Source organism: Triticum aestivum, chromosome 2D, assembly GCF_018294505.1.
Source record: "Triticum aestivum cultivar Chinese Spring chromosome 2D, IWGSC CS RefSeq v2.1, whole genome shotgun sequence".
In the NCBI taxonomy this organism is placed as follows: Eukaryota; Viridiplantae; Streptophyta; class Magnoliopsida; order Poales; family Poaceae; genus Triticum; species Triticum aestivum.
Window position 1 is genome coordinate 387155029 of NC_057799.1, and position 14301 is coordinate 387169329.

The following is a 14301-nucleotide window of genomic DNA, read 5'->3' on the forward strand; positions in this document are numbered from 1 at the left end:
GTGCAACCACCCCATGTCGTTACTAAATGTATACCGCCAGTCAATCTCAATTAGAAGGAAGGAAACTTAGTGCGTAAGCACAACGGTCGGATCGTGAATTGACGGCCCAGATTAAGCAAAACAAGTGGCCTAAACGGCTAAACCCACCCGTTGGGAGGCACGGTTGACGAATGCGTAGGACCGCGCCCATCGTTATAGCACCGGCGGATCCGCGTCCTCCGGGTCCGGGTGCTGCCGCCCCGCCCCGCCCCCGGAAGTGAGTCATCCCCGGACGCGGACGCACACCTCCCAACACGTCCCGTCCACCCCGACCCGACCCTCCGCGCACGCCAGATAGAGGTGGGCGAGCACTACTACACAGTACACACCCGTCCACGCTCACTACAAGAGCCAGCCACGCACGCGACCGCGCCCAACGGGAGAAGAGAAGAGAAGAGAAGGGAGAGGGCGGCGACGAGGACGCACGACGGCACGGGCACGCCGAACGCTCTCGCAATGCATCACGCCAAGACCGACTCGGAGGTGACGTCGAGCATGGCGCCGTCGTCGCCGCCGCGGGCGCCCTACTACGTGCAGTCGCCCAGCCACGACGACGGGGAGAACCACTCCAAGACGGCCGCCTCCTCCTTCCACTCCTCCCCGGCCGCGTCCCCGCCGCGCTCGCTCGGGAACCACTCCAGGGAGTCCTCCTCCTCCCGCTTCTCCGGCAAGGTCCCCTCCGCAGGCTCGTCCCGCCGCGGGGTCGCCGGCGGAGGCGGGAAGCGCGGCGGTGGCGGCGGTGGCGGCGGCGAGGCGGCGCGCCGCAGCCCCTGGATGAAGGAGGCGGCCATCGAGGAGGAGGGGCTCCTCATGGAGGACGACGACGACGCCGACGGCCGCGCCGGCGGCTTCTCCGCGCTCCCCAGGAAGGTGCGCTACGGGCTGGGCTTCGTCGCCGCCTTCCTCGTGCTCTTCACCTTCTTCGCCCTCATCCTCTGGGGCGCCAGCCGCAACCAGAAGCCCGTCGTCTCCGTCAACGTACGTACTCCCCTTTCCTTTTCCCTCTGGGCCGGATTCGTGATTCGTCTTCTCTTATGCAAGCAAGAACTGATGATTCCTCCCCGTTGATTGCGCAGAGCGTGACGTTCCACAACTTCGTGATCCAGGCGGGGACGGACGCGTCGCTGGTGCCGACGGAGATGTCCACGATCAACGCCACGGTGAGGCTCACGTTCCGCAACACGGGGAGCTTCTTCGGCGTGCACGTCACGGCGCAGCCCGTCACGCTCTACTACTCCCAGCTCCTCATGGCCTCCGGCGACGTAAGCATTCATTCATCCCCGCACGCGCATCCTTAATTCCTCATACAGATTTCTTTGAACGGTTTCATCTGATTGATCGATCGAATGGTAAGCCTCAAGTTGGAGAACAACCGAGTCAATCTGGTAAGTAAATGGCTGTGAATTAATCACAATAAGTACTGCATTCAGGTCATGCCTGAACGATTGATTTCTCATTTCTTGTTGATAGATACGTAAACATTTGTGCGGTGCATTTACGTCAACCAGTAGTCTTATGAACACACATTTGCATATTGTAAGCCCAAAGAGAAAGTCAGTCTTGCTCTGTGGCTTCTAGATGCGAACTTTGGACTACAGCTGCACATGTCTTGACCAAAACAAAGGGTGTTAATTTAGCCATGGCAACGTCTGCTGATAGCTACAAAAGCAGAGGCCACTGAACACTGTTGAAAAACTCGAACAGGACATCGCCATCCCGAGTTGCTGTCATCCAGTTCATACCCGTTCTTTATTTCCTCCCTTTTCCGCGGGAAATCCAATTCATATTATTATTTTCCTTCTTTTTTTGCGTGGAAATCGTATATTGAACTCAAGCTACAAAACCATCTAAATATACCGCAAAATCTGTGTGGCAGATGAAGTACTTCTACCAGCCTCGGAAGAGCCAGCGCAAGGTGGCGGTGACGGTGGTGGGCAACAAGGTGCCGCTGTACGGCGGCGGCGCGGGGCTGAGCAGCACGCCGGGGCCCAAGGGCGTGCCCCCGCCGCCGGTGCCGCTGCAGCTGACGCTGAGGATCAGGGCGCGGGCGCTGGTGCTGGGCAAGCTGGTCAAGCCCAGGTTCTACAACAACGTGCAGTGCACCGTCCGGCTGGACACGACCAAGCTGGGCAAAGCCATATCCCTCAAGAAATCCTGCACCCACGTCTAGCCACCTTGACCCGACCCGACACCGCCATCTTTCTTTCTTCTTCCTCTCGTTGCTTGCTGCATATGTTATGTTATGTAATGTGATGTAATGCGTGGATTACTAGTACCATTTGGACGGGAGAAAGCGGCGTGTCCGTTGTGAATGGAGTACAGATGAATTTTGTCGCCTGCATCGGGATGAAATGAATGAATGATCACGCGTTTCTTGCCGCATTTTTTCATGGACGGTGACGGTGTGGGTGTGGGTGTGGCGTGGGTTTTGTGATGTGCGCACAAGGCGTGGTTGCCGTGAAGCCGGTGTTGCTTCCGTTTTTGGTGCGGTATGGATTGGATTGGCGGACGTTGCTGTCCCATCACCGTCAGTGTAAACTGCTCCCATAAACCGTGGATTTCCCCCCCCCCCCCCCCCTTTCTTTCTACACGGAGGTTTTAAGCTTGCTGGTACGGTGGTACGCATCCAACTAGAGTTACTTATGAATGTTTTTTTTTTTTGCAGGGATTATGAGTGTTTTCTTTCTGCGGGGAACATCTACTGTACTTATGAATGGATAGTTCCACGACTGCTCCAGGGGCACTGTAATATCGATCTGATGGATGACCATTAGCTCTTTTTTACTGCCAAAATCTGATGGTTACAATCAAAAAAACGAATCCCCGTATTAATGCGCAGAGCCGTTTCACTGTCGAAGAGTAGGACTGGCTCGATAGCTGTAATGGTAGAACACTGCTACTAGTATTATTGATGTACATTTAGGGGTCAGTGAAGGTTTGTGTCGGATCGTATCCTGTGCTCCCATCTCCTGCATGCCCACGACTGAAACGCCACTGCAGAGTTATGCAAAAACTGAAGCAAAATAAATAATGCACAGATTCAACATTGTATGTCTATTTTCCCACAAAAATTTAAATTCAGAACCGAAAACACATCTCGAGAGAAAAATATGAAAGAAACATTCAGTGATGGTATTGATGATTGGCCAATTTTACAGCCAAACAGAAATTAGCTACCACGTACAACTACTATAATTCACGCATAAATTTATCTTTTTTGCACCTCGAACGTAGATCAATTTTTTACCAGTGCACCGAATATTTTCCAGAATTTTTGTAACTTTTAAAAATGATATATTGAGTTTGACATTACCAGAAGTACACCAGGGACGGGACGGGAACACTGCATGCATCCTCGTGTCGAGAGATCTCACCTCACATGGAGGCTGTCAGAGTGGGAATGGCTCGCTCGAGCATTTATGGACGTGTACCGAACACTGAACAATTTGCTCCTATGTGTATATGCATCGGCCGGGCTGTCCTGTATTACTGCTTCTGCTTTGAAACTGTAGTTTATTATGGACAGCCGGAGACTACTTTGGCTATATATATGCATCAGGAGTTCTGAAGTCAGAGGGCAGGTGCGTCGTGCGTGCAGAATTACTTCCATTTTACAGTGGCAGTGTACTCCGTTCACAAGAGATCTATACATTCCGATGAAGCATAGATTACATAATACATACTGAAACAAGCGAACAGACACAGTAAAACATTTGGTAAAACGGAGCATGACTGGCTGGCTCTATGCATTATCGCCAGAATTCGTTATATAACTTTTTAGATATAAAAATAATGTTTCCTTGAAAGAATGTAAAGGTAACCATACTCTGCTTCCTAGTATGGTTACCAAGGGGGAAAAAAATAAGGTAATTAAATGAATGGCCTATTCTGAAATTGTAGGGGGGAGGTAAAAAAGGGATGACTACCTGCTTCTCAGATCTTATTAAAGATCATTCCCTAGATTTTATAGGCCTTCAAGAAACTATGAAAAAGAAATTCCCTTCTATGTTCCTTAGGAAAAGTGATCCCTTCGACAGATTTGAATGGAATTGGGTTCCTTCTGTTGGAAAATCAGGTGGTATCCTGTGTGGAGTGAAAAAAGAGACCCTTGAAATCATCTCCTAGGTAGTTGGTAATTTCCTTGTACAAGTTAACGTTTTATGATGTGAAGCATAAGTGTGTTCGGGCTCTCATAGTGGTCTATGAGCAGCCCAAGATGAGAGAAAAGATGAGTTTTTAAGTGTGTTCGGGCTCTCATAGTGGTCTATGGAGCAGCCCAAGATGAGAGAAAAGATGAGTTTTTGTCAGAACTAGTTTCTGTTTGCTTCCAACTTCATGTCCCCTATATAGTGGGCGGAGATTTTAATATTCTCCATGATAGTGGAGAGAAAAACAAAAATATGGCTCACTCCCATTACATAGAGAAATTCAATTCTGTTATCCAGACTTTGAAATTGAGAGAGATCCATATGGGAGGGGGGAAATACACCTGGACTAATAAGCAGAAACATCCCACCCTGGAAAAATTGGATAGAATCCTTATGCATTTCGATTGGGAAGACCTGTTACCTTTGGTCACAGTCCGCAAACTGGCGAGGGACGTCTCGGGCCATAATCCGTTGCTCTTAACCTCGGGTCCCGAGAAAACAGGCCCTTCCCACCAACGTGAATTCAGGTTTGAGCTGACCTGGTTAAAAAATGAGGAGTTTTACATCAAAGCAAAAAAGATCTGGGAGCAGCTTGTTTTCGCCGACGATCCTATTGATGTTCTCAACATAAAAATCAAACGTATTAAGAAGTATTTCAAAGGATGGGGTTCCCATTCCTTTGGACATGCCAAGAAGAGAAAAGGTGCATTAAAGAGGAGCTAGAAGAGATTGAGAGGCTGGAGGAAAATAGGCCTCTCGATCCAGACTTATATGAGAAAAGGACGGTCCTTAACTCGGAACTCAATGAGCTCCTGATCATGGAAGATCTTTTCTGGTTACAACATTCCAATGAGAGATGGTTGCCCAAAGCAGACCGGAACACTGCCTTTTATCATCGGGTAGCAAACGGTAGAAAACATAAAAACACTATCCACTCCTTCACATAAGGAGATGTGACTATTGAAGGCACACAAAACCTGCTGGCCCATGCGATCGCATTCTATAAAGAACTTTTTGGGTTTCACTTATCTCCTGATACATGGTCCGAGGATAAAAAGCTTAATGAGGAAGATGATTTACTCCTCACAAGTGAATTCACCGAGGAGGAGGTGAAAAAAAACTCTGTTTAGTATGGCCTGCAATAGAGCTCCTAAACCGGATAACATGCCGACAGAATTCTATATACACTGTTGGGGCTTTGTTAAAAATGGCATAATGCACCTATTTGAGGCATTCCATAGTAATTCTCTTGATGTAGCCCTGAACTACGGGGTTAGCACTTTAATTCCTAAAATGAATGGGGCTAAAAAAAATCAGCAGTACCGCCCCATCTGCCTCTTACGGTGCCCATACAAACTGAAAGTGCGTTATATCGACTAGAGGGGGGTGAATAGGCGATTTTTACAAATTCGTCACTGAGGAATTTCAAGGTGAGGAAATTCCTAAGTCACGAACGACTAGCAGCAGAATAAGTACTCATATGCAAGCATAATAGAGCAGTAGCACAGTCATCATGATGAAATGAAAACAAGCACAGAGTACAAGTAGCGTAAACACACGATAAGTAGGCTGAAGACAAACTGACTGAAGAAATAGGATTGAGGAAATTGAGAAAGTCTTCAGTCAAAATCTTCAAACAGTAACGATCAAGTACAACAACACAGTAATGAGGAAATGAAAGGGTTGAGGAAATAGGACCAGTTGGCTCGGTGAAGACAATGATTTGGTAGACCAGTTCCAACTGCCGTGACAGTCGTACGTCTGGTTGGAGCGGCTAGGTATTTAAACCCGAGGACACACAGTCCTCACCGTATTCTCCTTGAGCTAAGGTCACATAGAACTCGCCCAATCACTTGTGGTAAGTCTTCAGGTGACTTCCAAACCTTCACAAACTCGGTCACTCGGTGATCCATAATTTACTCTTCGATGCTCTAGACCATGACGCCTAACCGTCTGGAGGATGTTCCACACAGGAACAATCTCTTCAGTGATGCTCAATCACTTTGGGTTTGTAGGTGTTTGGGTTTGGGTTTTCCTCACTTGATGATTTTCGCTCAAAGTCCTCGGAGGATGGGATGCTCTCAATGACAAGTGTCAGTTTCTCTCAGAGCAGCCAACCAACTAGTGGTTGTAGGGGGGCGGCTATTTATAGCCTAGGGAGCATCTCGGCATCATAAGACATAAATGCCCTTCAATGATATGACCGTTAGGTGGGTAGATATTTTAGGACAGCTGGCGCGTAGCACAGCAACGGTCGGAAATTTGAGTATCAAATTCCCTAGGGCTATCATGTTCCTCACTTGTAGGCAATCCGCACTGGCGAATTCCTAACTCCTCAGTCAGAACAAATTCCTCAGAGACCAGAAGATCTTCATCTCTGTCACTGAAGAAATTGACCGAACTGTATGAGATTTCCAATGGCTTCACTCGATAGGATTGGTAGGTGTAGGATTTTGAGATGAGCATCACTTGGAAACTTTTCCTTAGTTTTACCTCGACCCCCTTTAACAGTACGGTGTTTCCTATGGCTCAAGAAAAAGAAAATGAAACTACAAAAACAAAAGTCTTCACGCTTCATAATCCTCACATGAATATCATGTCTTCACAGTCACACCAATTTCTTCACTTTCAAAGTCTTCAGAAAGCCAAAGTCTTCAGTTGAAGACATTCATTTTTAGGGGTCGACTTTCTCTGTAAATATCAAACTCATCATAGACTTATAGACCTGTGTACACTCGCAAATGCATTAGTCCCTTAACCTATAAGTCTTCAATACACCAAAATCACTAAGGGGCACTAAATGCACTTACACAAACTAATAGCTAAAGTGTTGGATAATCGGGTAGCTATCTTTGCTGATAAGCTGATTAGCATTCACCAGAATGCTTTCATCACATGGAAACATCATGGACGGAATCCTCACGCTGCATGAGGTATTGCATCATACCCACCATAAGAAAAAAGTTGGGATTGTCCTGAAATTGGACTTTGAAAAGGCCTACGATAAGATCAATTGGGATTTCCTCCTTAATTGTCCTCGAGACTGTGGTTTTAGACCAACCTGGTGCGGTTGGATTCAAAAAATACTTCGTAATGGAACGGTAAGTATTAAACTCAATAATGAGGTAGGCCCATACTTTCAAAGCTATAAAGGGGTGCGCCAAGGTGACCCCTTCTCTTCTTTCTTATTTAATTTGGCCGTGGAAGTACTTTCGAAGATGGTCTGTAATGCTCAGAAAGAAAGTTTGCTTACTGGACTGGCACTAGACCTTGTTAAGGATGGGGTGGCCATTTTCTAGTACGCTGATGATACGGTGATATGTTTTGAACATGATAATGAGGCCACTGTTAATTTCAAACTTCTGCTATACATGTTTGAGCTTATGTCGGGGCTCAAAATTAATTTCCTGAAAAGTGAAATCCTTTGCATTGGGGGGGGGGATGATGATACATTGGCCTTTTATGCGGACCTCTTCAATTGCCAAATAGGGCATTTCTCGATGAAATATCTGGGAGTCCCGGTCAGTTATTGGACACTTCGTAACCTGAGCTGGAATTTTGTGGATGAAAGATTCCTGAAATGCTGTGAATCTTGGTCCGGTAATGCATCCACATCTGGTGGGAGGCTTATTCTCCTTAGCTCCTCCCTTAACAGTATTGTATACAGTCTATATTTCCATGTTTTTGATTCCTAAAATGATTATTGATAAATAGGATAAACACCGTAAACGCTTCTTCTCGCAAGAACATGAGGGACGCAAGAGATACCATTTGGTGAAGTGGGCTAGAATCTGCAGATCTAAGAGCAAAGGGGGGCTGGGGGTGAAAGACCTTCGGAGATAAAACATTAGCTTGCTCACCAAATGGTGGTGGAAGCTTGAAACACAGCAAGGCTTGTGGAAAGACGTGATTCGAGCCAAATACCTTAAAAGAGATACTATAACCTCGATGAAATGCAAGTTTGGTGATTCCCCTATTTGGAGAGCTTTCATGAAAGTTAAAGAGTACTATTTGGCTGGTAGGGGAGTGGTTCTGAACTCTGGGAACATTGCTAGAGTGTGGAATGACTCTTTGAATAGTAACCCTCCTCTATGCTTTAAGTGTCCTATTTTATACAACGTTTGCAATGAGCAAGAAATTATGGTGGCGAAATTCCAAAATGGGGTGGGTGGTGACTTCTTTCGAAGACAACTCCACGCTCCTTTGATAGAGCAGTGGGAGGAGCTTCCAGCTGTTGTAGCTTCATGGCCTAGTTTGGAGGATCCAGACCAAGTAACCTGGAACTTGGAACTTGGGTAAGAAGAAATTTTTTACAACTAGATTGGTATATGAGTATTTGGAGCGGAATTTAGCCGCGTGCAATTATAAGTGGATTTGGAAAGCGAAAATTCCCCTAAAAATTCAAATCTTCCTGTGGCAACTCTTCCAGGACGCTGTCCTAACAAGAGACGTCATGAACATGCGGAAATGGGCAGGCAACCCCAAATGCTCGTTCTGCGGAGAAAGATAGACGTCTCAACATCTGTTTTCCACTTGTCCTATAGCTAGAGTGATTTGGAGGACAGTAGGCTGTGTTCTGGGCACTAAGTTATGACCAAACAACATTTGGCATTACTTCTCTTGGTGCTATATTTTCCTGCCTGATGGGGCAAAATTCTACACATTTGGGCCGACGGCCATATGTTGGGTGATATGGAACTGCCGTAACCAAGCTACCTTCGAAGGGGAAAAATTGAGAACACCTTTTGATATTGTGTTCTCTACTTGTGGCTATATTACTTACTGGGCAGGTTTGATGAATGGAGTTGATCGTGAGGCGATGGAACATGGAGCAAAGATGCTGAGGACCAATGCCTCGACGATGATGAGGATATGTACAGGTGGAGCGGCGGAAGATTTGTGAACTCGTCTGCTTCACTGGGATCCCGAACGATGATTCGCAAAGCTTGATCTGTCGTCCTGGTTGTTGCTATTGCCATACTTCTCCTGCGGTAGCCTTTTATCTCTGCTCATTTGTGAGCCTTTTGTCTCGTGTGCGTGGTCAAAACTATTTCCTGTTAGGTTGGTAGTTCTTTGGTGTCTTTGGATTTTTGCCCCACGGTGAGATGCTCGATGACGAGTGCTCATAGTGGGTTTCCCAAAGATGCATTGAACTCACTTTCCCCTTTCTAGTTTCCTTCTGAACCTTGTTGGAACTTATGTATTTTCGTTATGATGAGTAATGTAAAGGGGCTATGCCCCGTTCAAAAAAAACTCTTTAGATACCTTTCCTTCGTTATAAATATAGGATGTTCTCCCTTTAGATATACTTCCTCTGATCTGAAGGGTTATTGAAAGCACATGTTAACTCCCAGAACACGGTGAAAGATATTTTTAGATATTCGTCAAACTCTGATGAATTTAATGAAAATCAGTGTGAAAAAAATAAAAACGCGAGGGAACTAAATCATCACAGAAGCAGAGATCATGCATACAAAATACATACAGGTGAAGAACATGTGATCATACAAGCATACAAGTATGAGGATGATGAACTGAAAAAAAATGAAAAACAGCTTGATGGAATTCTTTAGTTCAAATTCTTCAGAAGGTAGATCACAAATTCTTCAGCAGCGGAATAACGTAAAGGTAAAGGATGAGGAATTTGAAATCAGGTAGGCTCGGTGAAGACACAATGATTTGGTAGACCAGTTCCAGTTATTGTGTCAACTGTACGTCTGGTTGAGGCGGCTGAGATGAACTCTGAGGTCACTTAGTCCTCATTGTATTCCTCTTGAGCCAAGGTCACTGTCGGCGTCCTGAGAACGGGGGTACCCATACTTTCCTGCCCGCGGCCCACGGCATGGCTCAGACAACGGCCTGGTACGGCCTAGCTTCAGCAACAACAACTCAAGACCCTCGCGAGGGGCCAAACCTCGTGAGGCGAACGACAGCAAAACCTCCCTGGGGGGCAGCCTTGCTAGGCAGGCTCCCGAGGAGCGGAGATATCTATGCAAGGCGCACCTCGCGAGGTTCATGTGGCGTGAGCCATGACGACCAAGGCCAGGTGGGCGCCAGCGGGCGCAGTGTACCATTTTCCCCTTTGGTGCTAAGGAGGCAAGCGCAGGCGCGAAGTCCCGAGGAATCAAGCAAAGGTTTCCATATCGGTGCAACAAGACCAAGGACTGCCACGACGACAGGACAGATGTCATCGTGGAGCCCAACACAGCGTCACCACCAGAGCCTTTTGCAGGCGAAGACTACTTTTGTCAGGATAGCTTGTACTAGTTGTCCCCCTTCAAATCTGGCTGTTGTGGGATCCCTTCCCACCTACATTTGGGAAGAGGACCAAGGCCACTATAAATAGGACTTAGCCACCACCATAGACGAAGGATCGATTCCACCAGGACCACCTCACCAGCTCATCGAGCTCAAGAACACCTCCTGAGGCCGTTCCCACATTGTACTAGTTCATCCTCAGCCCCTCGAGGCAATCCACCACAAAGCTGGAGTAGGGTATTACACCGCAAGGTGGCCCGAACCAGGATAAATTGCTGTGTCTCTTATTCTTTGGGTTCGTCGAGCTAGGCCGTGGAATTGTCAAGTAGGCAGACTGGGGAGGGAGAGTTCTTCGTACGCACCCCAGAGTTCGAATCTCTCAAGGGTCTGCGGAACCCTGAATCCGACATTTGGCGCGCCAGGTAGGGGTGCGTCGGAGCTTCCCTTTCGCCGATTGACTCGCCACCGCTCCACCGCTTCCATGGCTGACGCTCGCCGAGCCCGTGCTGAGCGATGGGCCGCCCTCGCCGCCCTCATCGCCCCGTCGTTCTCCATCACCTGCCACCAACGCCGCCACCGGCCCGGCGGGGCACGAGCAACAAGCCTCGTGGCTGCACCCCTCCGTGCGGCGTGACGGGCGCACAACCACCCCATCGCTGACTCCGGCTGGTTCATCATCCCACGCTCGTCACGGCCCGGCAAATGTGCCGGCTGCGTTGCTCACGGCGCGGGAGCTACTGCACTACCGCCCCGTCAACGACTTCTACGAAGAGTGGCTGGACCGCATCGCCGAGCTGGCCAGCGCCGCTTGGTGCTCTCCTGCACCGTCTCTCTCGCTACCTCGCCCACTGTCTGCGGCGGATGACGTAGCCCACGGAGCACCTCCACCACCGCCGCCTCGTCAGGACGTCGCCCTCACACCAAGGCGCGTGACCCCGCGGCGTGACCCGCCGTGCAGGGCGCCCGCGCACGAAGAAGGAAGTTGCGAGGAGATCCAGCGGCCGCAAGGGGAGGCACGCGCGCTTCCAGCATTGCCACGTCAAGACCGCGCTCCGCCTGTCGCGGTGGCGCACGAGCTCCAAGACCAAGCACCACCTCCACAACGGGCTCTGGTAACCACCGCAGGCTGCCGCGCCTTCACTCCTGAGCTTCGCAGCGTCGTCTGGCCAGGAAAGTTCAAGCCCGACCTGCCTCCATGCTACGACGACACCCCCGACCCTGCTGAGTTCCTGCAGCTTTACGAGCTGAGCATCGAGGTGGGCAGCGGCGACGAGAAGGTCATGGCGAACTGGTTCCCCATGGCTCTCAAGGATGGCGCGCGCTCGTGGCTCCTGAACCTGCCCCCAGGATCGATCTCTTCCTGGGGTGAGATGCGCGAGCGTTTCGTCGCCAACTTCTAGGGCACTCGCGACCGCCCGGCCGCCGCGGGTGACCTGCAGCGCATCAAGCAGTAGCCGGGGGAGACCCTGTAGAAGTACATCCAACGCTTCAACAACGTGCGCCTCAAGATCCCCAAGGTTTCGGATGAGGCCATCATTTCAGCATTCTCTGATGGCGTCCGCGATGTCAAGATGAAGGAGGAGCTTGCCATGCACGAGGACCTGTGCACGGCTCTGGAGATGTTCAACATGGCGACCAAGTGCAAGGGAGCTGATGAAGGGCGCCTTTCCCTCCTCGAGCTCCCAGCGGTCGACCCAGAAGACAAGAAGGCCAAGGCCAAGGACGTGAAGCGCAAGGGGGCGGCCGTGCTCGCGGCTGAACCAGAGATGAAGCGCGGCTGCGACCACCCAGAGTCATCCAAGGGCAGCCGTCCATTCTGCATCTTCCACAATGTACACAGCCACAACACCAATGATTGTCACGAGCTCAGGGCCATCCGCGACGGGCGCCTTGGTCAACGCCCTGCGCGCAACGATCGAGGCTACGGCCATGGAGGAGGACACTGGGACGACCGCGGCCCCCGCCAGGACTGGCGGGATCATCCTCGTGAGGACCGCTGGCAGGGCTAGCCTCGTGAGGGCGCCTGGAGAGATCAGCCTCGCGAGGACCGTCCTCAGGGCAACGCCGACCTCCCTCCGCTGCCACCACCACCAAGAAGGAATGACGACCACCACCAGGACGAAGGGGCTGGGGGCTTCCAGGAGCCTCGTGGCATCGCCTACATCTTGGGCGGCGCTCAGGCCCTAGCTTCTTAGGGCATCTTCAAGCAGTTTGCCCGAGAAAGTGAACGCGGCTCTCCCCAGGCTCGAGGCTATGTGACTGCTCAGGTGGTCCAAGTGCACCATCACCTTCAGCTCGTCAGACCAGCTCAAGTGCGCAGCAACCGTCGGCGCCCTCCCGATGGTCTGCTCGCCCGTCATCAGCAACGTCCAGGTCACCAAAACCCTCATCGATGGTGGTGCGGGGCTAAATGTTCTTTGCATCGAGACGTTCGACCGCCTCCAGTGCCGTATGATCAGCTGCAGCCCACCAAGCCTTTCTCAGGAGTGACCGACGGCTCCACCACCCCGATAGGGCAAATCCGCCTCCCTATCACCTTCGGCCAGTGCGACAACTACTTCACAGAGCTCATCGACTTTGATGTTGCCCATATCCGTCTGCCATACAATGCCATCCTAGGATATCCAGCCCTGGCCAAGTTCATGGTGGTGACCCATCATGGCTACAATGTCCTCAAGATGCCAGGGAACCACGACATCATCACGATAGCCTGTGAGGAAAAGGACGCGGTGTGCTCCCTTGAGCGCGCCTACCAGGCCGCAGCAGTCAAGGACCCAGACAACAAAGGCGCCACTTACCCTCCTGAGGCCGTCCCCAAGAAGAAGAAACAGCTGCTCCGCCAAGACCCTCAGGAGAGCGGCATCTCCAGCGGCACCACTTCAGGACCTGTGCCACGGAAGGGGCGCCTCCCTCTCTCGCATAGGAAGGCGTGCCCGGCGTCCCTCTCAGGCTGGGCTCGAGGGCTCTCCTCTGGAGGGCCTCTGACCTAGTCAACGTCACGAGGGAGGCGCTCGGGCACCACGTGGAGGCGTGCTTCAGCGCGCGTTTCCCTCACGAGGGCACCAGGCATGAGACGCCAAGTGCTCAGGAATTCATCACCAAGGCGACCGAAGAGCTTCAAGAGGCGAGAGCCATGCGCGGCGACCGCCGCCCACCACCTGGAGTAGCTCCTCGTCCTGGCGAGGACAGCGAGCTGCGCGTCTGCGTCGACATACCAGGGCTCAATAGGGCCGCATCTCAGGAGCGCTTCTGGCCATTGCACGTTGGCCGGTGCGAGGGCCGCCCTCACAGCTACGTTCACATGCCATTCGGCCTGCCGAATGTGGCCGTCACCTACCAACGCCACCTGAGGAGTGTTCTAGCGACTCAGGAGGCCAGGCACCGGGCGGTCCTTGCGGAAATGGCGACGGTTCCTCACGAGCCCCCTGAGCACCTGGAACATCCCGAGGTTCAGGACCCAGGTGGCTCGTGAGGAGCAACTTCTTCAGCACGCGTCTTCGGCTACTCCAACATCTCTATAGCAATGGTGCCAGGTGACATTCTCCGGTTTATTCAGTTGGGGGCGCCCCTCGGGCTGCATTATCCCCAGATCGCATGGGCCTGTCCCTGCGACGTGTATCCTTTTGCATCTTTGATTTGCTCTGTTGGGGCCCCCTCGGGCTGCATTATCCCCAAGCCGCGTGGGTCCGTCACTGCGGCACGTATCATTCTTGCATCTATCGGAGCTAGCTTTACCTCATTCCATGAATTGCTATACATTTACCATCTGCCTGTCCGGTACTTCGTTGCCATGAACGTCGTGCGCCCTTGCAAACCCACCCTCGACTGCTGAGGGGGTCCTGGACTAATGGGTCCT

The 14301-nt window shown here is 50.9% G+C and overlaps 1 protein-coding gene across 1 annotated transcript; it reads left to right on the plus strand.

Moving 5' to 3' along the window:
• The first annotated feature begins 249 nt into the window (after positions 1-249).
• LOC123053321 (uncharacterized) lies at positions 250-2429 on the plus strand. The gene is made up of 3 exons (XM_044476780.1): positions 250-1017; positions 1116-1301; positions 1916-2429. The coding sequence occupies exons 1-3, from the start codon at positions 496-498 to the stop codon at positions 2207-2209; spliced, it is 1002 nt and encodes a 333-aa protein (XP_044332715.1). The 5' UTR covers positions 250-495; the 3' UTR covers positions 2210-2429.
• Positions 2430-14301: the final 11872 nt, after the last annotated feature.